Source organism: Rana temporaria, chromosome 5 (assembly GCF_905171775.1).
Source record: "Rana temporaria chromosome 5, aRanTem1.1, whole genome shotgun sequence".
Classification (NCBI taxonomy): domain Eukaryota; kingdom Metazoa; phylum Chordata; class Amphibia; order Anura; family Ranidae; genus Rana; species Rana temporaria.
In genome coordinates this window covers 412,452,168-412,475,481 of record NC_053493.1, presented here as the reverse complement: position 1 = coordinate 412,475,481, position 23,314 = coordinate 412,452,168, and the positions used below count along the sequence as shown (strand labels likewise).

Here is a 23,314-nt window from a genome sequence, read left to right as displayed (position 1 = left end):
TACTGCTTTTCTGGCAGTCAATCTGCTTCTCGTTTAATTTTTTTTACATTTTTTAAACTTCGATAAATGGAAGGAAAATTGAGCAGCAAAATTTGATGAGGTGCTGCCATACAGAAAGCAGTGATATCTATGATCTGGACCCCAGATTTTCTAGACTCTCTTGCTGGAAAGCTGACCACTGAGCTACCCAAACCACTGGAGCCGGTCAGCTAAATAACCAGACATCACAGCTGATACCGAAATATATTTGTAGTGTTTGTAAAATTTCTTCAGTAATTACCAGATCCCTCTAAGTGTAGAGGGGCATGTGTCCACCTACCAGGATGCAGTTCTCAGGCCTGAGTGGTCAATCATTACACCTACCAGGATGCAGTGCTCAGGCCTGAGTGACCAATCATTACACCTAAATACCATCACCTGACGATGAGGAAGTCAACCCTATGAAAGCTCCAACATCACACGACAAAGAGCTTACACAGAGTATAACTCTCCTTTCCAACGTGGTGAGACCCAACCCTGCCTTTAAACCCTAAAAATGAACTTCTCTTATCACTATGCATATTTTTGTGGATCACCTATACAATCTTATCCCCAATCCCTATTGTGGGTTCACAGGGTCTCTCAATTCTGTTTCGGATAGAGTGAGGTGGGATTAGAACACCTTTCAGTTTGTATTGCTGTCTGTATCCTCGTAATAAAAATCGTGAAAGTAAAAGAGGATCCCAAATGTTGGGTTAACACCAGAACAATAGATAGGAAATCTTCCAATGGTGACACCCCAGGTTTTCCCACATACTGAAGGGAATTCCGCTTACTTCCTATTTTGGCTATAGGACAGGAAGCGTAGGGACACAGATGTAAAAAAAGATGTAAAAAAAATGAAAAAAAAATCTGACAGGGTTCAAAACCCTTCCTTAAAATTGCTGTTCTACTTTAATAATCTATTGCACATCTAGCCATTTTTTTTTTTTACTACATTTTTTTTTACAAAGTTTCTCACGTATTGCACTTAATCATCTACCTAAAACTATTCATAGTTGCTGGATGACAGTCAACTGATTGATTGTGGCACTCGTGTTCTGTAGAATGATTGTTATGTACGCAGGAGACACGATTTCAGATGGACATATGTGTGTTTGGGTCCTGTGCTGGCCTCATCTCGGGGGCAACGGCAGCAGCTGGCTGGGAAAATCCATGAGGTACAGTTTAGTCTGCTTTCGTGGTTAGTCATCCAAGGGGTGACTGCAGAGGTTGTATGGTGCCAATAGACTAATTTCATAGTCCTAGCCAGAAAGAAAAATCATTCAGTTGGAGGCAGGTTTACTCGCCAATGGCTTGTTACTTTTTGTGTATTACCTGTCTTGCTTGCTGCTTTGTTCTGTCTTCTGTCTTCTGTCTATTCTCCTTCTCATTATCTCATCTGTACTGTCTGTGTGATTGTTGCTCTGTCCCCTCTATCTCTCTCTGGCTCGTTGCTCTGTCCCCTCTATCTCTCTCTGGCTCTTTGCTCTGTCCCCTCTATCTCTCTCTGGCTGGTTGCTCTGTCCCCTCTATCTCTCTCTGGCTGGTTGCTCTGTCCCCTCTATCTCTCTCTGGCTCGTTGCTCTGTCCCCTCTATCTCTCTCTGGCTCGTTGCTCTGTCCCCTCTATCTCTCTCTCTCTGGCTCGTTGCTCTGTCCCCTCTATCTCTCTCTCTCTGGCTCGTTGCTCTGTCCCCTCTATCTCTCTCTGGCTCGTTGCTCTGTCCCCTCTATCTCTCTCTGGCTCGTTGCTCTGTCCCCTCTATCTCTCTCTGGCTCGTTGCTCTGTCCCCTCTATCTCTCTCTGGCTCGTTGCTCTGTCCCCTCTATCTCTCTCTGGCTCGTTGCTCTGTCCCCTCTATCTCTCTCTGGCTCGTTGCTCTGTCCCCTCTATCTCTCTCTCTCTCTGGCTCGTTGCTCTGTCCCCTCTATATCTCTCTCTCTCTCTGGCTCGTTGCTCTGTCCCCTCTATATCTCTCTCTCTCTGGCTCGTTGCTCTGTCCCCTCTATCTCTCTCTCTGGCTCGTTGCTCTGTCCCCTCTATCTCTCTCTGGCTCGTTGCTCTGTCCCCTCTATCTCTCTCTCTGGCTCGTTGCTCTGTCCCCTCTATCTCTCTCTGGCTCGTTGCTCTGTCCCCTCTATCTCTCTCTGGCTCGTTGCTCTGTCCCCTCTATCTCTCTCTCTGGCTCGTTGCTCTGTCCCCTCTATCTCTCTCTGGCTCGTTGCTCTGTCCCCTCTATATCTCTCTCTCTGGCTCGTTGCTCTGTCCCCTCTATCTCTCTCTCTCTGGCTCGTTGCTCTGTCCCCTCTATCTCTCTCTGGCTCGTTGCTCTGTCCCCTCCCTCGCTCACTTTCTGGCTCATAGCTCTCTCGCTCTCTCTAGCTCGTAGCTCTGTCCCCTCTCGCTCTCTCTGGCTCGTTGCTCTGTCCCCTTTCTCGCTCCCTCTCTCTGGCTCGTTGCTCTTTCCCCTCTCTCGCTCTTTCTGGCTCGTTGCTCTTTCCCCTCTCTCGCTCTTTCTGGCTCGTTGCTCTGTCCCCTCTATCTCTCTCTCTCTGGCTCGTTGCTCTGTCCCCTCTCTCGCTCTCTCTGGCTTGTTACTCTGTCCCCTTTCTCGCTCCCTCTCTCTGGCTCGTTGCTCTTTCCCCTCTCTCGCTCTTTCTGGCTCGTTGCTCTTTCCCCTCTCTCGCTCTTTCTGGCTCGTTGCTCTGTCCCCTCTATCTCTCTCTGGCTAGTTGCTCTGTCCCCTCTATCCCTCTCTGGCTCGTTGCTCTGTCCCCTCTATCTCTCTATGGCTCGTTGCTCTGTCCCCTCTATCTCTCTCTGGCTCGTTGCTCTGTCCCCTCTATCTCTCTCTGGCTCGTTGCTCTGTCCCCTCTATCTCTCTCTGGCTCGTTGCTCTGTCCCCTCTATCTCTCTCTGGCTGGTTGCTCTGTCCCCTCTATCTCTCTCTGGCTCGTTGCTCTGTCCCCTCTATCTCTCTCTGGCTGGTTGCTCTGTCCCCTCTATCTCTCTCTGGCTCGTTGCTCTGTCTCCTCTATCTCTCTCTCTGGCTCGTTGCTCTGTCCCCTCTATCTCTCTCTCTGGCTCGTTGCTCTGTCCCCTCTATCTCTCTCTCTGGCTCGTTGCTCTGTCCCCTCTATCTCTCTCTGGCTCGTTGCTCTGTCCCCTCCCTCGCTCACTTTCTGGCTCATAGCTCTCTCGCTCTCTCTAGCTCGTAGCTCTGTCCCCTCTCGCTCTCTCTGGCTCGTTGCTCTGTCCCCTTTCTCGCTCCCTCTCTCTGGCTCGTTGCTCTTTCCCCTCTCTCGCTCTTTCTGGCTCGTTGCTCTTTCCCCTCTCTCGCTCTTTCTGGCTCGTTGCTCTGTCCCCTCTATCTCTCTCTCTCTGGCTCGTTGCTCTGTCCCCTCTCTCGCTCTCTCTGGCTTGTTACTCTGTCCCCTTTCTCGCTCCCTCTCTCTGGCTCGTTGCTCTTTCCCCTCTCTCGCTCTTTCTGGCTCGTTGCTCTTTCCCCTCTCTCGCTCTTTCTGGCTCGTTGCTCTGTCCCCTCTATCTCTCTCTGGCTAGTTGCTCTGTCCCCTCTATCCCTCTCTGGCTCGTTGCTCTGTCCCCTCTATCTCTCTATGGCTCGTTGCTCTGTCCCCTCTATCTCTCTCTGGCTCGTTGCTCTGTCCCCTCTATCTCTCTCTGGCTCGTTGCTCTGTCCCCTCTATCTCTCTCTGGCTCGTTGCTCTGTCCCCTCTATCTCTCTCTGGCTGGTTGCTCTGTCCCCTCTATCTCTCTCTGGCTCGTTGCTCTGTCCCCTCTATCTCTCTCTGGCTGGTTGCTCTGTCCCCTCTATCTCTCTCTGGCTCGTTGCTCTGTCTCCTCTATCTCTCTCTCTGGCTCGTTGCTCTGTCCCCTCTATCTCTCTCTCTGGCTCGTTGCTCTGTCCCCTCTATCTCTCTCTCTGGCTCGTTGCTCTGTCCCCTCTATCTCTCTCTGGCTCGTTGCTCTGTCCCCTCCCTCGCTCACTTTCTGGCTCATAGCTCTCTCGCTCTCTCTAGCTCGTAGCTCTGTCCCCTCTCGCTCTCTCTGGCTCGTTGCTCTGTCCCCTCTCTCGCTCTCTCTGGCTCGTTGCTCTGTCCCCTCTCTCGCTCTCTCTGGCTCGTTGCTCTATCCCCTCTCTCGCTCTCTCTGGCTCGTTGCTCTATCCCCTCTCTCGCTCTCTCTGGCTCGTTGCTCTGTCCCCTCTCTCGCTCTCTCTGGCTCTCTGCTCTGTCCCCCTCTCTCGCTCTCTCTGGCTCGTTGCTCTGTCCCCTCTTTGGCTTTATTGCTCTTGTTTTGTCCAATGTGTAGCTCTCATTTGTGTTTGTCATCTCTTGCCCATTGCCTTGCTCTCTCTCGCCTATCTTACCCCCTTGCTCTGCTTTCCAGTCTCACTCAGACAAGAAGTTTGACTACAGACAATTTGCTGCTATTCCGTCTTCCAAACCCGTATATGAGATTCAGGTACTGTCTGCATGCTGTCACATGACCAGGCTGGCAGCCTATCTCTGTCTGGCTATAACACCGGAGTCTCTCAGTATCCGGTCTGTTTGTGGTGCATTGTGGCCTTGAGTGCTTTGGTGATGGGAGGGGTTGTTGGTTTCTTGTTGGCCTTGTACAGTGTGGTGAGGGTCTCTCCTATCTGTGTATTATGTCTTGTATGCTCCTCTATCACACCTCCCATAGTAAGGTCATCTGCATTATGGAGACACACAAGCTCTCAGAGAGTGCCGCATTTTATAGCAACCAACCAACAATCAGATTTCGGTCTTGAGGTTGGTCACGGTGGTTACTGCCCATGATTTTTAACTTTTTGTGCTCATTAAAGGGAATCTATAGCACTTTGTCAGGTTTTGAGTTATGTCAGCGACCTATCTGTGCGTATTACTATTTTACAAGCCTTGCTGCCATAGATAACCTGTCATTTTATAGTTGAATGAGGGGCCACTGTATCTGCTTTATGCATTTTACATAAGCAAGCTATGCTTCCTGTTTGTAGATTTTCACGGTGACTACTCTTTAATGTTCCACTCTAAGTTGGAGTCTGCCAGACTGCTTGGAAATAGCAGACACTAGACCCAATCCAGTAGGATGGACGAGTTTAACGCTGTCCGTTTATCCCATGATAATTTTGTCCGTCAGTTCATAAAGTTAAATATGGCTTTTTGGTGGAACTGTTCTTATATGGAATGGAGCATAAAACTCTGAAAGCCGCTTTATTTTAGCAATGCTCTTAGAAAACATCATCATCCGCATTGACCATCAGCCATTTCCTGCTTTTCTCAATGGGAAGCCCCAAAATAGTATGTGCCCCATCCCTTTTTTATTTGTTCTAGTTTTGAATGCAGTAGATAAAGAGAAGACCCTTTTTTGAGATATTATTGCAGTCTACCCCCCCCCCCCATCCTCTTTGTATCCTACCCTGTTTCCCTGAAAATAAGACCTGGCATGAGTTTCTAAATTGGCTGCAATATAAGCCCTACCCCGAAAATAAGCCCTGGTTAATGTCCTTGTAGAATCATGTAATCCGTTCTGTAAAAAGATTATATAATGTGCAGAGTGTCTTCTTGTGTAACTTTATTGTGGAAAATACCTTGGCCCAGATTCAGAAAGATTCGCGTATCTTTCTGCTTGCGTAGCGCATCTCATATGCGCTACGCCGCCTTAACTCAGTCAGGCGAGTAGTGTATTCTGAAAGATCTTGCGCCTGAAGTTACGGCGGTGTAGCGTATATGGGCGGGCGTAAGCCCGCTTAATTCAAATGTGGATGATGTGGGCGTGTTTTATTTAAATTACTTGTGACCCCACGTAATTGACGTTTCTTACGAACGGCGCATGTGCCGTCCGTGAACGTTTCCAAGTGCGCATGCTCCAAATTACGCCGCAAACTGTCAATGCTTTCGAGGCTTACGCCAGTCGGATCTTAGCAAAATTCCGGCGTATCTTGTTTTTTTTTTTTTTTTTTTTGTGCATTATCCTAAGCAAATTTATTAATAAAACCATAATAAAATACTACTCACAAACATGTGGAGATAAAGCTCTTAGTGTAGCCACCTGATTGTGGCGATCAGTCCAGAACCAATAGTGTATCTTGTTTTTTGAATACAGGAAAAAGATACGGCGCATCCTAGAAGTTACGCGGCGTATCAATAGATACGCCAGCGTAACTTCGTTCTGAATCTGGGTCCTTATTTACAGCGCCACTGGGCACTCACGTGACCCGCCGGAACTCTTCTCCCAGCTGACTTCATTAGCCCCTCCCTCGGCAGTGCTCAGAGCGGGGGCTGACGTAGGCAGGGATCTCAGCTTGTCCCTCTGCAGTATTCGGGGGAAGGGAAAAAGAGCTCAGGCAGGTCACGTGAGCGCCCAGCGGAGCTGTAAATAAAGGTATTTATCACAATAGACCACAGGTGTCGAACACAAGGCCCGTGGGCCGAATCCTGCCCTCCAGGCCATTTCATGTGGCCCTCGCACCTCTCCTGAAGCTGCAGGAGAGCTCCAGCCGCCCTCCTGGGCCCTCTCCAGACCCTTACTTTCTGCTGTCAAGCAATGCAATCCAGCTTCTTCCCAGCAGCAGAATAAGGAAAGGGGGTGCACTGTGATGTAAGGGAGAGTGGGGGACTCAACTTCTGATGGTGGGGGGGCTCTTGACATCTAATATAAGGGGAGGAGATGCGCTGGACATCTAATCTTACCGATACAACCGGCCCTTTTGAGGGCAATCCTTATGCTAATGCGGCCCACAGTGAAATTGAGTTTGACACCCCTGTACTAGAGTTAGGAGACGCACTACACATTATATAATCTTTTTACAGAACGGATTACATGATTTTACAAGGACTCTAACAAAGGTTTATTTTTGGCATTACCAAATTTCACAATGCTGACTTCTGAGCGGACGGGGAGAAACTTTTTTTTGTACATACCATAAACAAATAAGACATCCCCTGAAAATAAGCCCTAGTGTGTTTTTTGTAGTCACAATTAATATAAGACCGGTATTTCTTTCGGGGAAACACAAGAGTGACCATTATCGCAGGGACACAAGGTGATGGAAAACTCATTCACCATGGGGTGCTTTACTCTGGGTCCCGTGCAGGTCCATGTTTTCCCTCCATGAGGATGCACAGGCATTACATGCAGTCCCATTTGTTTCTATTGGGACACGCGGCTGCACGGACAAAGTCGTGGTCTCTTAATATGACATGCAGAGGTGAGTGCAGGTCCCCAAACTCATACAGAGTTCATTCGGGGACCTTCATCTGCATGCCATATTAGGAAGCAGCGTCTGTGTCCGTGCAGCCGCGTGTCCCAATAGAAATGAATATGGGGATGCACTGGTGTTACATGCAGCCCCATACCGGCGTCCCATTCATTTCTATCTGGACACGTGGCTGCACAGACACTGCCGCTATGTCCTAATATGACATACAGGTGAGTGTGGGTCCCCAAATGCATACGGGGGTGCATTCGGGGACCCTCATTTGCATGCCATATTAGGACGCAGCAGCTGTGTCCATACAGCCGTGTGTCACCATAGAAATGAATAGGACGCCGGCATGGGGAGGCACAGGCATTACATGCAGTCCCATTTGTTTCTATTGGGACACGCGGCTGCACAAAGTCGTGGTCTCCTAATATGACATGCAGGTGAGTGCGGGTCCACTAACTCCTACACAGTGCATTCGGGGTTCCTCGCATGCATGCCATATTAGGACGCAGCGTCTGTGTCCGTGCAGCCAAGTGTCCCAATAGAAACGAATAGTGGGGGGGGGAGGGGGTGCACTGGTGTTACATGCAGCCCCATACTGGCGTCCCATTAATGTCTATCTGGACACGTGGCTGCACAGACACCGCCGCTGTGTCCTAATATGACATACAGGTGAGTGTGGGTCCCCAAATGCATTCAGGGACCCTCATTTGCATGCCCTATTAGGACGCAGCGTCTGTGTCCCAATAGAAATGAATGGGATGCCAGCACAGGGATGCACACGACACATATGCATCTGCATGCACGAAAAACACAGGCCTGCAGGGAAAACACGGACCTGCATGGGGCCCACAATAAATGAGCCCTTACAGTTGTCACTGGAACAGGAGTTGAGGGAAAATCTTTCAATCTTCATCTTCCTTTAATGGAGATTTCCTTTCACTTCCTTCTGCGTCTTTAGGACAGGAAGTGGAAGGAAATCTCCCCAATGGGACAAGGCAAAAATAACCCAATAAGAAAAGGGACTGGTATTATAAAAACATATGTAGGCATTATTATGACCTATTATCCGGTCAGTGTAGCGGTGACTTGAGATATATAATGGTTGGCTATAGTTTCCCTTTAAATTTCACAAACTTCTGTCTTATTTTTCTAGGCCCCAACTCCTTGCCACCCGACACGCTCCTTATTCCCAGCTCACAGGCCCGCTTAACAAATCTCCAACCAGCGTTCCTGGGATTGGAAAGTAAACGTGGCATTAGACGGCCTTCTCTGGCCCCCCCACCACACGTGTCATTTATCCCCCCCTATGCTTTGTGTGCTGGGAATAGGTTTCCTCTTTGCTTGAAGTGTGTGATGATGCATATAAACCTTGCTGCATGCTTTGTACTATGAGTGTTATGTATGTCTCACCAGTTCCTGCTGTAATCCAAATTTATCTGTTTCCCGTATCTAGTCCCCCGATACAACGCCGGGCCTGACGTACGAGGATGGACGAACATCAGGTGAGGGTAGTGGAACAACCCATTTGGCCCAACAGCGATGAATAGATATGCCGGGGGGAACACTGGCTGCCTTCCCTTAGGGCTCCTTCACACGTCCGGTTGGGGAGTGGTAAAACCCCACGGTTGAGGCGTGCTTTTACTGCCCTACCCTTCGCCAAGACGCCTTGAGCACACAGTGGCCTTTACTGGCAGAGGCAATGATGCACAGCCCTCTAGGTAGAGGCAACACCTTCGTGTGCAAGTTCCATTACCTCTGAACGTTCCCATATAGGAGGAAAGAAAGGCAATCCCACACCCAGCACTGCTTTTGTAATGTGTTGGTGGATGGAAAGGGTTGTTGAGGCTAAACCTGGGGCACAATGAATGTATATTCCGTATTTTTCGCTCTCTAAGACGCACCTGACCATAAGACGCACCTAGATTTTAGAGGAGGAAAACAAGAAAAAAAATATTCTGAACCAAATGGTCCACTAAACTATTTACCAGTGCCCATGAAATGCAGCCTGACCTGTGCCAAAGAAATCCCTCCCAGCATAAATCCTCCCCATCTCAAACTTGTGCCGTATTCTCTCCCCTCCCAGTACAAACCCCCCTCCCCCAGCTGCTTCCCCTGTTCTGTAAGAGCAGCCTGCTCTGCTGGGACTTGTAGTGCCTCTGAGGGGGGCTGAGATATGACACCCCGCTCTGCTGGGACTTGTAGTGCCTCTGTGGTGGGGCTGAGATATGGCAACCTGCTCTGTTGGGACTTGTAGTGCCCTATACCGTGGGGAAACTGAGGAATCCTCGGTCCCCCCCACAAAGGCACTACAAGTCCCAGCAGTGCGGGTTGCCATATCTCAGCCCCCCGCAGAGGCACTACAAGTCCCAGCAGAGCCAGGTTGCCATATCTCAGCCCCCCCTCAGATGCACTACAAGTCCCAGCAGAGCGGGTTGCCATATCTCAGCCCCCCAGAGTGGCACTACAAGTCCTAGCAGAGCGGGTTGCCATATCTCAGCCCCCCAGAGTGGCACTACAAGTCCTAGCAGAGCGGGTTGCCATATCTCAGCCCCCCACAGAGGCACTACAAGTCCCAGCAGAGCGGGTTGCCATATCTCAGCCCCCCCCCCCCCCCACAGAGGCACTACAAGTCCCAGCAGAACGGGCTGTCACCTATCCTCCAAACACAGCACAGCCTTCCTGGCTGGAGCAATAAGCTGGGCATCGGCGGATGCGGCAACTGGGGGGGGGGGGGGGTTTGTGGCAGTGGCGTTGACAACGGCGGAGGGGGCGGTGCCAGATGTTCATTCGGACCATAAGACGCATAGCTATTTTCCCCCATATTTTTGAGGGGAAAAAGTGCAACTAATGGTCCGAAAAATACGATGATTATATTTATCAGTAGCCACAAAGGTTGTTAATCCACTTTGTGTGCACCTTATGCCTTTTGTAAATGTAGCAATGACATCATCACTGTGCTGTATGGAGAGCAGAGCTGTGGGAGGGGCCCAACAAGCTCCTCCCACTACAGCCTCCCTGCAGAAAAACTATGGGAGAGGTGGAGACAAGACCAGTCACCCTGCACAAGGAGAGGGGGCAGCAGTGAGCGGTCTTTATTACAGGAAGTCTCACACTGGATTACTACACAGATCTGGAAGAAATGCACAAAGCTCACCAAGATTCAAGAAGAATACACACAATTAATGGATTTATACAGATTTGCTTATCCTAGAGTTAGGCCCCTTTCACACCTGCGGACCGTATGTCCGCTTTTTTCATCCATCCGTTTACGAATGAAAAAGGGACATACATTGATCCCTATGAGATAGCGGGTGTCAGCGGATGAACATCCACTGACACCCAATCTCATCCGGGTCCGCAATCCTCAGATTCCGCAGACGGAGGAAACTCCTATTTTTCCACCCGTCATCGGATCGAGTGAATGCGGACAGACGGTTCATGTTCATCCGGTTTCCCCCCCCCCCCCCCTTTTAAGGGAGAGCGGAGATCTGAGAGGGCGGTCCCTGCACAGTGTGTGGGGAACCGCCCTGTCATCCGCTGGCTATTTTTATAACATAAAAAAAAAACTATTTTGAAAAAAATTCTATATTTTTTACTTTGTTTATTCCGCAAAAGGGGAGAGGGGATAAAATACCACCAAAAGAAAGCTCTATTTGTGGGGAAAAAGGGACATCAATTTTGTTTGGAAGCCACGTCGCACAACCCGCAATTGTCAGTTAAAGCGACGCTGTGCCGAATCGCAAAAAGTGGCAAGGTCTTTAACCACTTGAGACCCGGACCTTTAGGCAGGTAAAGGACCTGGCTAGTTTTTGCGATTCGGCACTGCGTCGCTTTAACTGACAATTGCGCGGCCGTGTGACGTGGCTCCCAAACAAAATTGGCGTCCTTTTTTTTTCCCACAAATCGAGCTTTCTTTTGGTGGTATTTGATCACCTCTGCAGTTTTTATTTTTTGCGCAATAAACAAAAATAGAGCGACAATTTGGAAAAAAATGCAATATTTTTTACTTTTTGCCATAATAAATATCCCCCAAAAATATATAAAAAAAAATTGTTTTCCTCAGTTTAGGCCGATACGTATTCTTCTACATATTATTTGGTAAAAAAAAATCGCAATAAGCGTTTATCGATTGGTTTGCGCAAAATTTATAGCGTTTACAAAATAGGGGATAGTTTTATTGCATTTTTATTAATATTTTTTTTTTTTACTAATGGCGGCGATCAGCGATTTTTTTGGCGGACAATTTTGACACGTTTTTGGGACCATTGTCATTTTCACAGCAAAAAATGCATTAAAAATGCATTGTTTACTGTGAAAATGACAATTGCAGTTTGGGAGTTAACCACAAGGGGGCGGTGAAGGGGTTAAGTGTGACCTCATCTGTGTTTCTAACTGTAGGGGGGCTATATCAGGGAATTAGACGATCAATGACAGCACCACAGGGAAGCTGTGTTTACACACAGCTCTCCCCGTTCTTCAGCTCCGGGGACCGATCGCGGGACTCCAGCGGCGATCGGGGTCCCGCGGCCACAGTGCTTCGGCTGGGCACTTAGAGGACGTACAGGTACGTGCTTGTGCCCAGCCGTGCCATTCTGCCGACGTATATCTGCAGGAGGCGGTCCTTAAGTGGTTAACCACCAAAATGGTCCGGGGCTTAAGCGGTTAAAGGAGTTGTAAAGGCAGAAGGTTTATCTTAATGTATTCTATGCATTGAGATAAAAACCTTCTGTCTGTAGAAGCCCCCAGCACCCCCCTAATTTCCTACCTGAGCCCCTTATCTCTCAAGCGATGTCCACGATCCCCTCAGCCATCCAGTACACTCCTCCTGATCGGTTCAGTCCCCAGGTACAGATCTACACACGGTACTCTGCTGTCGTCACATGGAGGCGCTATGACAGCTTTTCAGGTTCTTCTCACACTGGAATTCATCTGATTTTATGGATTATTCTGTAAGAATGGCTCCTGAAGGGTCAGCAGATCTCTTTATCCTTCTCTCTGTTTTCCTAATAATCTCTTTACTCTGCTCTAGACTGATCCCCTCCCGCCATCCTCTCTCCATCCTGGCAGCCCTGCATTCTTGGTAGGAGTATTGCATTACAGCGGTTTGGTGTGTTCAGGCATGGTGTGACCTTAACAGCTCTATAAACACAAACTAACAACTGCCTGTCATGTTGGAGGGGGTGAAAGTGGAGTTGTTTGCCCGTTGCAATCCAAATAGAGCTCAGCAATTGGTTCTTTGTCCATATGACCAGACATGGCCGACGCTCTGATTGCTGGAAGAGCCAGATGGATCTTGGTTCAGGTGTCGGCTCCAGAACATTTTATCTCAGTACTTGCAATTCGAGTTCTGACTTCACTCTTCTGGACCAGCAAGTGAAACAAAAGATCAAGATGAAATTTATGTCCCGACTAGTTTCCTGTGAGGTGTAATTGGCCTGCATGCTGGGCAACGCTTCCACTTCTCACCATGGGGTCTTCTTATCAAAGATTGAAATCTGTATTTAACAGTTTATTTTCTGACAGATGTTTATTAAAAAAAAAATTCAATTATTGCTTTGATCTCTATCGGTTGCTTTACATGTATGTGGTCACCCGAAACTGGCCATACACCTTGTAATCTGACCTACAACGAAATACAAAATATTGATATATGGCAGCCTACCAATCATTATAGGTGATGGTATTTTTCCCTCTCACTTTATTTATTTTTTATTTTTCCTTCTCCTTTTTTTTTCTTCTTCCTTCTCCTTTTCTTCTTCCTTCTCCTTTTATTTTCTGTTTCTTTTCGGCTTCCTTCTTCTTTTCGGCTTCCTTCTTCTTTTCGGCTTCCTTCTTCTTTTCGGCTTCCTTCTTCTTTTCGGCTTCCTTCTTCTTTTCGGCTTCCTTCTTCTTTTCGGCTTCCTTCTTCTTTTCGGCTTCCTTCTTCTTTTCGGCTTCCTTCTTCTTTTCGGCTTCCTTCTTCTTTTCGGCTTCCTTCTTCCTTCTCCCTTTTTGGCTTTCTTCTTCCTTCTCCCTTTTTGGCTTTCTTCTTCCTTCTCCCTTTTTGGCTTTCTTCTTCCTTCTCCCTTTTTGGCTTTCTTCTTCCTTCTCCCTTTTTGGCTTTCTTCTTCCTTCTCCCTTTTTGGCTTTCTTCTTCCTTCTCCCTTTTTGGCTTTCTTCTTCCTTCTCCCTTTTTGGCTTTCTTCTTCCTTCTCCCTTTTTGGCTTTCTTCTTCCTTCTCCCTTTTTGGCTTTCTTCTTCCTTCTCCCTTTTTGGCTTTCTTCTTCCTTCTCCCTTTTTGGCTTTCTTCTTCCTTCTCCCTTTTTGGCTTTCTTCTTCCTTCTCCCTTTTTGGCTTTCTTCTTCCTTCTCCTTCCTTCTCCCTTTTCGGCTTTCTTCTTCCTTCTCCCTTTTCGGCTTTCTTCTTCCTTCTCCTCTTTCGTCTTCTTCTTCCTTCTCCTCTTTCGTCTTCTTCTTCCTTCTCCTCTTTCGTCTTCTTCTTCCTTCTCCTCTTTCGTCTTCTTCTTCCTTCTCCTCTTTCGTCTTCTTCTTCCTTCTCCTCTTTCGTCTTCTTCTTCCTTCTCCTCTTTCGTCTTCTTCTTCCTTCTCCTCTTTCGTCTTCTTCTTCCTTCTCCTCTTTCGTCTTCTTCTTCCTTCTCCTCTTTCGTCTTCTTCTTCCTTCTCCTCTTTTGTCGTCTTCCTGTCGTCTTCCTGTCGTCTTCCTGTCGTCTTCCTGTCGTCTTCCTGTCGTCTTCCTGTCGTCTTCCTGTCGTCTTCCTGTCGTCTTCCTGTCGTCTTCCTGTCGTCTTCCTGTCGTCTTCCTGTCGTCTTCCTGTCGTCTTCCTGTCGTCTTCCTGTCGTCTTCCTGTCGTCTTCCTGTCGTCTTCCTGTCGTCTTCCTGTCGTCTTCCTGTCGTCTTCCTGTCGTCTTCCTGTCGTCTTCCTGTCGTCTTCCTGTCGTCTTCCTGTTGTCTTCCTGTCGTCTTCCTGTCGTCTTCCTGTCGTCTTCCTGTCGTCTTCCTGTCGTCTTCCTGTCGTCTTCCTGTCGTCTTCCTGTCGTCTTCCTGTCGTCTTCCTGTCGTCTTCCTGTCGTCTTCCTGTCGTCTTCCTGTCGTCTTCCTGTCGTCTTCCTGTCGTCTTCCTGTCGTCTTCCTGTCGTCTTCCTGTCGTCTTCCTGTCGTCTTCCTGTCGTCTTCCTGTCGTCTTCCTGTCGTCTTCCTGTCGTCTTCCTGTCGTCTTCCTGTCGTCTTCCTGTCGTCTTCCTGTCGTCTTCCTGTCGTCTTCCTGTCGTCTTCCTGTCGTCTTCCTGTCGTCTTCCTGTCGTCTTCCTGTCGTCTTCCTGTCGTCTTCCTGTCGTCTTCCTGTCGTCTTCCTGTCGTCTTCCTGTCGTCTTCCTGTCGTCTTCCTGTCGTCTTCCTGTCGTCTTCCTGTCGTCTTCCTGTCGTCTTCCTGTCGTCTTCCTGTCGTCTTCCTGTCGTCTTCCTGTCGTCTTCCTGTCGTCTTCCTGTCGTCTTCCTGTCGTCTTCCTGTCGTCTTCCTGTCGTCTTCCAGCACCACCTGTCTCCTGCTTTAGAGCTCACAGGAGATTAGTAAAGCAGAACTTGACTGTATCTGGGCACGATAAACTGAAAACGTTATACAATTAATTTTATATTCAAAGCAAACGCCCCCATCCATCCATCCGGGGGATTTTTTCATCTTAAACTGGAGTGTGCAAAATCTGGTGCAGCTTCCCGAATTTTATTGTCAAAGCTTTAACTGAAACAAGCTGACGTTAGACGTTGATCAGATATATCTATCTATCTCTATAGATGGATAGATAATATATCTGTATCATAGAACTATCCAAATAAATTAAGAGAATTCTATATGGGATATAAATATATATAATTATCCATCTGAATTAAAGGAATTCTTTGCGCTATATATAGAATTCCTTGGATAATTATATATAATTATATCCTACATAGAATTCTCTTCATTTATTTGGATAGTTCTACGATACACACCATCTTTCAAACATTCCTGTGTAGTTGATTTAGGTTTCAATAAAGCACCCTCGAGTGCTGCAACCCTTGGAATGGCTTTATGTTCTCTCTACATCTATTTATAATGTGTTTGTAAAGTCAATCCAGGAGCTGCAGCACTCCAAGGTGCTTTGATTTTATTTTTATATATATATTATATATATATATATATATAATATGTAAAATGTGTTTTGTGACATCTTTCACAGGAGTTATTTTGATTGGTCTAAATGCCTTTTCCTTCTCTCCTTCTGCCAACCATCGTTGAGTATCTACATGCTAACGTCCTGTTCTCTTTCTCCCTGCAGCATCATATAGTATAGAGGAAGTGGAGCAGCCGGAGGGACACAAAGAGGACGTGGAGGAGCACGGAGATGCCCCCCCAATCCCAGCACCCAACACATCCGCACTAGAAGAGATGGCCAACTACAGCAACAAGCGCAAGCTTCGCCACACCCGGAGGAGCCTGGAGACGGCCGTCCCCACATAAACGGTCACCCCGGCGCACAGCCCAGCACTGTGAATTACTCGCTACACAAAGACTGCGCTTTGAGCCGCGCAGAGTAGCGCTCTCTCTTCTCAAGAGGCGCCGCGCTCGGTCAGAGACACTGCAAGACGAGCTCGCTGCCGGGGGGGGGGGGGTTCCCTGCTTTTGGTGGAGGGAAGTGTACTGATTTTGGCTTCTGGTGATGACTTGCTTTTCACTCTCCTGTATGGGTGGCAATTTCACTATATTGGCAACGCTGGCGTCAATCAGGATGAGCAGCCAGCTTGTTAAAAATCACTCGTAGATAGCCAGCGGATTATTAGGAAAACGTTTAACCAGCAAGTTTGTAAAGACATTGGATAGTGCGCCCCTGGGGGGGCACCCTTGCCTTTTTTTTTATTGACTGTCGTCGGGTGCTCAGATTGTCCAGCAGCGGACCCAGGGCGCACGCACGCCGCATAAGCCTTGGCGGGAAAGTTTTTAGTATGTGCAAACCTGCTGGTCATTTTACGGTGGCTGTGGTGGGAATCTATCTCTCGCTTATCATTCACATGCAGGGAACTGGCTTTGTCTCATTTTTAGTTTTAAACTGTATTTTATAGGATGTTTTTTGCTTTTCTGAACATTTTTGTGTTGCTATAATTCTTCCCCTGACACCTTTTCATCACACTACTTGTATAGATTTTAGAAGATGGACTTTTTTCTGACCCTGTGCCCCCCCCCCCCCCCCCCCCCCCCCACATAGCTTAGATGAGTCTTCCAATCTTCCAAGGCTTTTATTTTTTAGTCACTGCTAAGGAGGCACCCCGATCCCAGGCTGGAGGTATCCAGCGCTTGTTGTGCCGTGGAGTTTTAATGGAACTGGGTGAGTGTATGATGTGAGAGGGTGGAAGGAGTGTGTGTGTGTGTTCTTAGAGCAGGTTAGGACGGGCTGTTTGAAGTGGGAATGTGGTATATTTATGAGTGGGTGTGAATATTTATAGAGTGTGTGTGAATGCAGGAAACTTATCTGATCTCACTGCCTTCTCAGAGGTCATTAGGGGGGGGAATCTTGTTGCCCTGGGGGACCTGCTATGTGTTTCTTGACGGGTGAACGGGAATCTTGCGATCCAGTTTCTGACCCCCATCCTCTCAGGCTAACCGATGACCTCCATTTCTACGAGAGATAAAGTAATGCCTCTGCAGTGGCTGTTTTCGGATTGGGGCAACCCTTTACACCGGCTGCTGCTTCACCTCAGGTGATAGAGTATGAAGAGTATAAATCCTATTGGTCATGTCTGAAAGGGTAAGATCACATCCTGTCCTCGATCACGGGAGATGCCAGTAAGCCATACGTTATTTTTACCCCGTGGCAGGATTTTGTGGGTCCCGCGGTCCATGCTCTGTTTTTGTTAATGCATTTTAGAGTTTGGAGAATACATCAGGAGTGAGACTCTTTGGGCAAAGGAGGACTAGAGGGGCAGAGAGAAATTCACCGGATCAGAGTTTTAAAGTCCCTTGAAAGTCGTAGGCTGCCAACATTTCTCCAGTCTTTCTTGGTGATGAGCAGGTGGGGATAGCAGGGGTGGTATCCTGGAGTTTGGGGGGGGGGGGGGGGGGGGCTTGCTGTTTTAAGGGTTCATACATAAGAGTCCGTTATCAAGCTGCAAAGAGAGATCTGTGAGAATAAAACGCTTCTCGGTTAAGTTTTTGTCCCTGGTTGAGTGTATAAAGATTCCCATTCCCACTAATCTGAGGAGTGGGGCCGTTTTTTTTTTTTTCTGGATATTGATATTCCCAAGTTCCAGTAGCCTTAAATTCCATGCCTGCAACCCACCATCATCTCCCATCCTAGAAAAAAATTCCCATGCGGAGATTCTAATCCAAACTGCAGTTCAGGGATCAGACACTAGGGGGCACTGTTGTGTGTCTGTTACTGCCAGGGAAGGGGTCATCACATCACTGCCATTGCTTCATCTTCTGTCACATATCATGTTTTGTTTAAAATATCAGATTCTGGAAGATTTTTTTTTTTTTAATTATGAGGGGTAAAGTAAAATGAGTATGTGTGATATCTTTGGGTCTACATTTTTTTTTCTCTAGTAGTTTAAGTTGCTTTAAGCTTTAGTCTCTGGATGGGTGCTGCCAAGTACACAGGGTGACACACCTTCTGGTCTGCAGGGACACAGGATCAATCTTCTGGTGACTAAGGGAGGTCCACCAGCCCGTGTCCAGTCTAGGGACACAGTAGATGTTTTGTGGACAAAGACACAAAATCACTCAGACCCTTGCCAGCAGATTTATCAGTAGCTGGGGACACAGGATCAATCATCTGGTGACAAAGGGGGGGTCCACCAGCCTCGTGTCCACCAGCCTCGTGTCCACCAGCCTCGTGTCCACCAGCCTCGTGTCCACCAGCCTCGTGTCCACCAGCCTCGTGTCCACCAGCCTCGTGTCCACCAGCCTCGTGTCCACCAGCCTCGTGTCCACCAGCCCCGTGTCCAGTCTAGGGACACAGTAGACGGTTTGTGAGACATGAAATCACTCAGCCCCTGACCAGCAGATTTATCAGTAGCTGGGGACACAGGATCAATCATCTGGTGACAAAGGGGTGTCCACCAGCCCCGTGTCCAGTCTAGGGACACAGTAAACGGTTTGTGGGCAAAGACATGAAATCACTCAGCCCCTGACCAGCAGATTTATCAGTAGCTGGGGACACAGGATCAATCATCTGGTGACAAAGGGATGTCCATCAGCCATTTCCAGACATGGGGCACAGTAATAAAATAGGAAGAAGTTCTGGACAGCCGCACTCCAAAAAATGTGCCTTTTTATTCATAAAATAGGATCAAAAATACATGCCACAGCAGAACGGACAGAAGAGCTGGCGGGTTTTACAAACAGTTTTTTCTAAAAGTGCTTAATCATAGCTCATTGATTAAGCACTGTGAAACGCGTCAGCCCTTTCCTGTTTTTGATCCTGTTTTATGAATAAAAGGCAAATTGTTTTGGAGTGTAGCTGTAGAACGTCTTTCTATTTCATTGCTATATGTGGCTTCTAAACTGGAGGAGAGGTTTTACTTTTGTCTGACCTGCCTCGAGCGGTGATATCCCTTCCCCCTATTTTGATTCCTGGACTAGGGACACAGTAGACGGGTTTGTGGGCAAAGACATAAAATCACTCGTCCCCTGACCAGCAGATTTATCAGTAGTTGGGGGACACAGGATCAATCTCACCCTTCAACCAACATATGCTCAGTAGCTACCAATCAGAGCGCAGCATTCCTTTACCAGCTGAAGTCTTTCTTGCACTTATCTCTGATTGGTGGCTTGGAGTAGCCGCCTTGGCACTGGCTCGGAGGAAAGACACCAGACTAAGACCATTTCATTACTACACTAAGAAGACAAAAAAAAAAAAAACCTTTACAACTCATTTTATTTTGCCTTTCCTTGACTCCCCCCTCATTATGCTAACGGCATTAAAAAATAAAGTTCATCTCCATTTCATATCTTAATTTTAGACCTAGTGACGTCATCACCTGGCGTCTGTATTTTTCTGTGCAATGCAGGCTGATCATGGCTGGTGGGAGGGGCCAGCAGGTTGCTATACTTGGTGTCCAGCACCCTGCCACAGTACTCCTCTGACCGCCCCCCCCCCAGTTCTGTTGGCTCTTGGGAGGAGTTATGCAAATATCAAAATGCCTTGGTTGGTGGGTGTCAGTCTGGAGGAGAGGGTGTTTCAAGGCAGCCTTTATTTGCATAGGTAACACCCACATGTAAGGCTGATGCCTCATAAGTGGAAGAACCAAGATCTTATGCAAGAAAGGGGCGGGCCAGGGTTAGTCATGCTGGGTAGGAGTTATACAAATATCAAAATGCCTCCTTATTGGGTGGCTGTCAGTCTGGGAAAGTGGGCGTAAGGCAGGCTGTATTTGCATAGGTAACACCCACATGAATTGAGTGCCATCTTGATATAGTGCTGTCAACTATCCCAACACGCTTGACTAGGGCAGATTTAGACGGAAGCCAATTAACTTACCAGCATGTCTTTAGAGTGTCGGAGGAAACCCACGCAGGCACAGGGAGAACACGCAAACTCCAGGCCAGATTGTGTTGTGGTCAGGATTCGAACCGGGCAACCCTTTTGTTGCTAGGTGAAAGTGCTAACCGCTACACCACTGTGCTGCTCTTCCGATGAATGAAAGAAGTGGGTCAGGCTGGGGAGGAGTTATGCAAATATCAACATGCCTCCTTAATGGGTGGGTGTCACTCTGGGGGAGTGGGCGTTCTTAGGCAGCCTTTATTTGCATAGGTAACACCCACATGTGATGCTGAGCCTCCATGAGTGCAAGAAAGGAGATCCAGTGAATGAAAAGGGCTGGCCAGGGCCAGGCTGTCACTTAAAGGAATTATCCTGTTTACGGTGTCAGAGCTCCACCCACCCCCGGCGTAACACCCACGTGTGATGCTGGGCCTCCATAAGTGGAAGACCCAAGATCCAATGAATGAAAGGGGCGGGCCGGGGGTTAATCGGGCTGGGGAGGAGTTATGCAAATATCAAAATGCCTCCTTAATGGGTGGGTGTCAGTCTGGAGGAGTGCCACATGAACATATTCGCCAGCACACCACGGATCGTATAACGTCCAAAAAAGTTTTAATGCACAGAAAACATCACAAGAGGTGCAGCGTTTCGAGGCAGCATAGGACCTCTTCGTCAGGCAAGTGATAAGTGGGCGTCTGGAGGAGTGGGCGTTCCTAGGCAGCCTTTATTTGCATAGGTAACGCCCACATATGATGCTGAGTCAGTATGGAGGAGAGGGCATCCTGGCAGCCTTTATTTGCATAGGTAACGCCCACATGTGATGCTGAACCTCCCATGAGTGGAAGAACCAAGATCCAATGAATGAAAGGGGCGGGCCAGGGTTATTCAGTCTGGGGAGGAGTTACGCAAATATCAAAATTCCTCCTTAATGGGTGGGTGTCACTCTGGGGGAGTGGGCGTTCTTAGGCAGCCTTTATTTGCATAGGTAACACCCACATGTGATGCTGAGCCTCCATAAGTGGAAGACCCAAGATCCAAGGAGTGAAAGGGGCGGGCCGGGGTTAATCGGGCTGGGGAGGAGTTATGCAAATATCAAAATGCCTCCTTAATGGGTGGGTGTCAGTCTGGAGGAGTGGGCGTTCCTAGGCAGCCTTTGTTTGCATAGGTAACGCCCACATATGATGCTGAGTCAGTCTGGAGGAGAGGGCGTCCTGGCAGCCTTTATTTGCATAGGTAACGCCCACATGTGATGCTGAGCCTCCCATGAGTGGAAGAACCAAGATCCAATGAATGAAAGGGGCGGGCCAGGGTTTTTCAGGCTGGGGAGGAGTTACGCAAATATCAAAATTCCTCCTTAATGGGGGGGGGTGTCACTCTGGGGGAGTGGGCGTTCTTAGGCAGCCTTTATTTGCATAGGTAACACCCACATGTGATGCTGAGCCTCCATGAGTGCAAGAAAGGAGATCCAATGAATAAAAAAGGGCGGGCCAGGCTGTCACTTAAAGGAATTATCCTGTTTTCTGTGTCAGAGCTCCACCCCCCCCCTGGCGTCATTCTACATCTGTCCAGCATGCTGTATGGCTGTGTATGTGTGATGGGTGTGGCTTGGGGGTCAGCGCAGTGCCCGCGGTAGCTTGCAGAGGTGGCGGGGTGTATATAGTTGGCATACATGAAGAATCCCAGTTGGGTAGAGCTCATATCCATGCAGTTCTAATGGCCGCCATCAATCCATATCAATGTTTTCTAAGCAGCCAATCCGCTTCCATCTGTGTCCTCCGTTCCTGCAAGAATGAGACAACATTTTCTGTGGCTGAAATCCTTGGACTCACGAACCCACCTCGCCTGAAATATGACACTGTTAAAGCTCCGATCTGTGAAAAGGAATTGCTCCGTGCTGGAAATGTGCAGATACGTTTGGTTGCTCAGCCTGATATCGACATTGCAGCTGGTGGAGGGTTGCAGGTGCTGATGATCTATTGGAGTTTTTAGTTTTTAAATAATAGGATTAGTAAGGTGAGTGGGCGGGGTCCTCGCCATGAAGAGTTTTGGACTGTTCCATTGTGCCACTGAAGAGGGGATGCCACGTTGCCCCAGCTCCTGTGTGGTGCCTTATTGTTGCCATGGACCGGGTTATGTGGAGGAGGGGAGTGGGGGGGATCTTTTATTGAATGACGTTCTCCCCTCCTCATCCAGGGGGTTTTCTATGGAATATTTCAAGTTCATTGCCCCCCCACCATCACCACCCCTCCATAAAAGGGCGAGGACCTATATTTTTGGGGGGCCCGTCTTCAGCTCCCCTTGAGCACTAAACTGGGGGGCCGCGCAGAGCCCCTGAAGGCTGTAACTAGTGATATTTGTACAACCAAAGAACTTTATTTTGTGGCTCACAAACAATAAAGTTTACTTTACATTATCGCTGTGCGTCTGTGGTCCTGCGAGTGGGCGGAGCCTGTGTTACATCGAGAATCTCCGAAAAATGGTATAATAATGACCTCCTGCTCTGAGGTGTCCAATCAAAGCACAGAGTCCTGTTTTATTATTTAAGGTACCATCAGTTTACACAGTGCTTTGCATATACAGTTGAACCTCGGATTACAAACATAATCAGTTCCAGGAGAATGCTCATAATCCAAAGTACTCGCATATCAAAGCGAGTTTTCCCATTGAAGTCAATGGAAACGAAAATAATTCGTTCTGCATTGACTTCAACGGGATGCAATACCGAATGCGGCCAGAGAGCGCCGAAAAAGGCCCAAGGACACTTCGGCTTGTTTCCTGCGCCCCCGTACCTCAGGCCAAATGAGGTACTGCAGGCCTATTTTCGGCTCCTGCCCCCCCCCCCCCCCTGTACCTCAGGCCGAATGAGGTACTGCAGGCCTATTTAGCTTGAACTCTGCTCATCTTGCGAGTCAACACTCGCAAACCGAGTCAGAATTAAAAAAAATAAAGTTGCTTGCAAATCAAAACGCTCTCAAACCAAGTTACTCTTAAACCGAGGTTCCACTGTACATTGTACATTCACATCAGTCCCTACCCTCAAGGAGTTTACAATCTAAGGTCCCTAACACACATACTAGGGCCATTTTACACCTACCAGCATGTCTTTGGCGTGTAGGAGGAAACCAGAGTGCCCAGAGGAAACCCACGCAGGCACAGGGAGAACATGCAAACTCCAGGCAGGTAGTGTCGGGGTTGAGATTCGAACCAGCGACCCTTTTTACTGCTAAGAAGGGGTTAACCTCTACAGTGGGGATCGAAAGTTTGGGCACCCCAGGTAAAAAATTGTATTAATGTGCATAACGAAGCCAAGGAAAGATGGAAAAATCTCCAAAAGGCATCAAATTACACATTAGACATTCTTATAATATGTCAAAAAAAGTTAGATTTTATTTCCATCATTTACACTTTCAAAATTCTAGAAAGCAAAAAAATGGCGTCTGCAAAAGTTTGGGCACCCTGCAGAATTTCTAGCATGCACTGCCCCCTTTGCAAAGCTGAGACCTGCCAGTGTCATGGATTGTTCTCAATCATCGTCTGGGAAGACCAG

General features: G+C 48.1%; 1 protein-coding gene and 1 long non-coding RNA gene across 19 annotated transcripts in view; both read left to right on the top strand.

The window, feature by feature from the left end:
• SCRIB (scribble planar cell polarity protein) overlaps positions 1-17,946 on the top strand; it is a 265,308-nt gene extending 247,362 nt beyond the window's left edge. For 14 of the 18 annotated variants that reach the window (XM_040355076.1, XM_040355064.1, XM_040355062.1 and 11 more), the window contains 3 exons: positions 4,432-4,506; positions 8,709-8,757; positions 15,568-17,946. In XM_040355076.1, coding sequence (XP_040211010.1) covers positions 4,432-4,506; positions 8,709-8,757; positions 15,568-15,749 — 306 coding nt within the window. In that variant the 3' untranslated portion in view covers positions 15,750-17,946. Of the gene's footprint in view, positions 1-4,431; positions 4,507-8,708; positions 8,758-12,284; positions 12,336-15,567 lie in introns of all 18 variants that reach the window. The other 4 variants (XM_040355073.1, XM_040355074.1, XM_040355069.1 and 1 more) reach the window with 4 other exon arrangements.
• Positions 17,947-20,312: 2,366 nt separating this feature from the next.
• Positions 20,313-22,182, top strand: LOC120941581. The gene is made up of 2 exons (XR_005749564.1): positions 20,313-20,503; positions 20,572-22,182. It is a non-coding gene; the product is annotated as an uncharacterized LOC120941581 (long non-coding RNA).
• The last annotated feature ends 1,132 nt before the right edge of the window (positions 22,183-23,314 follow it).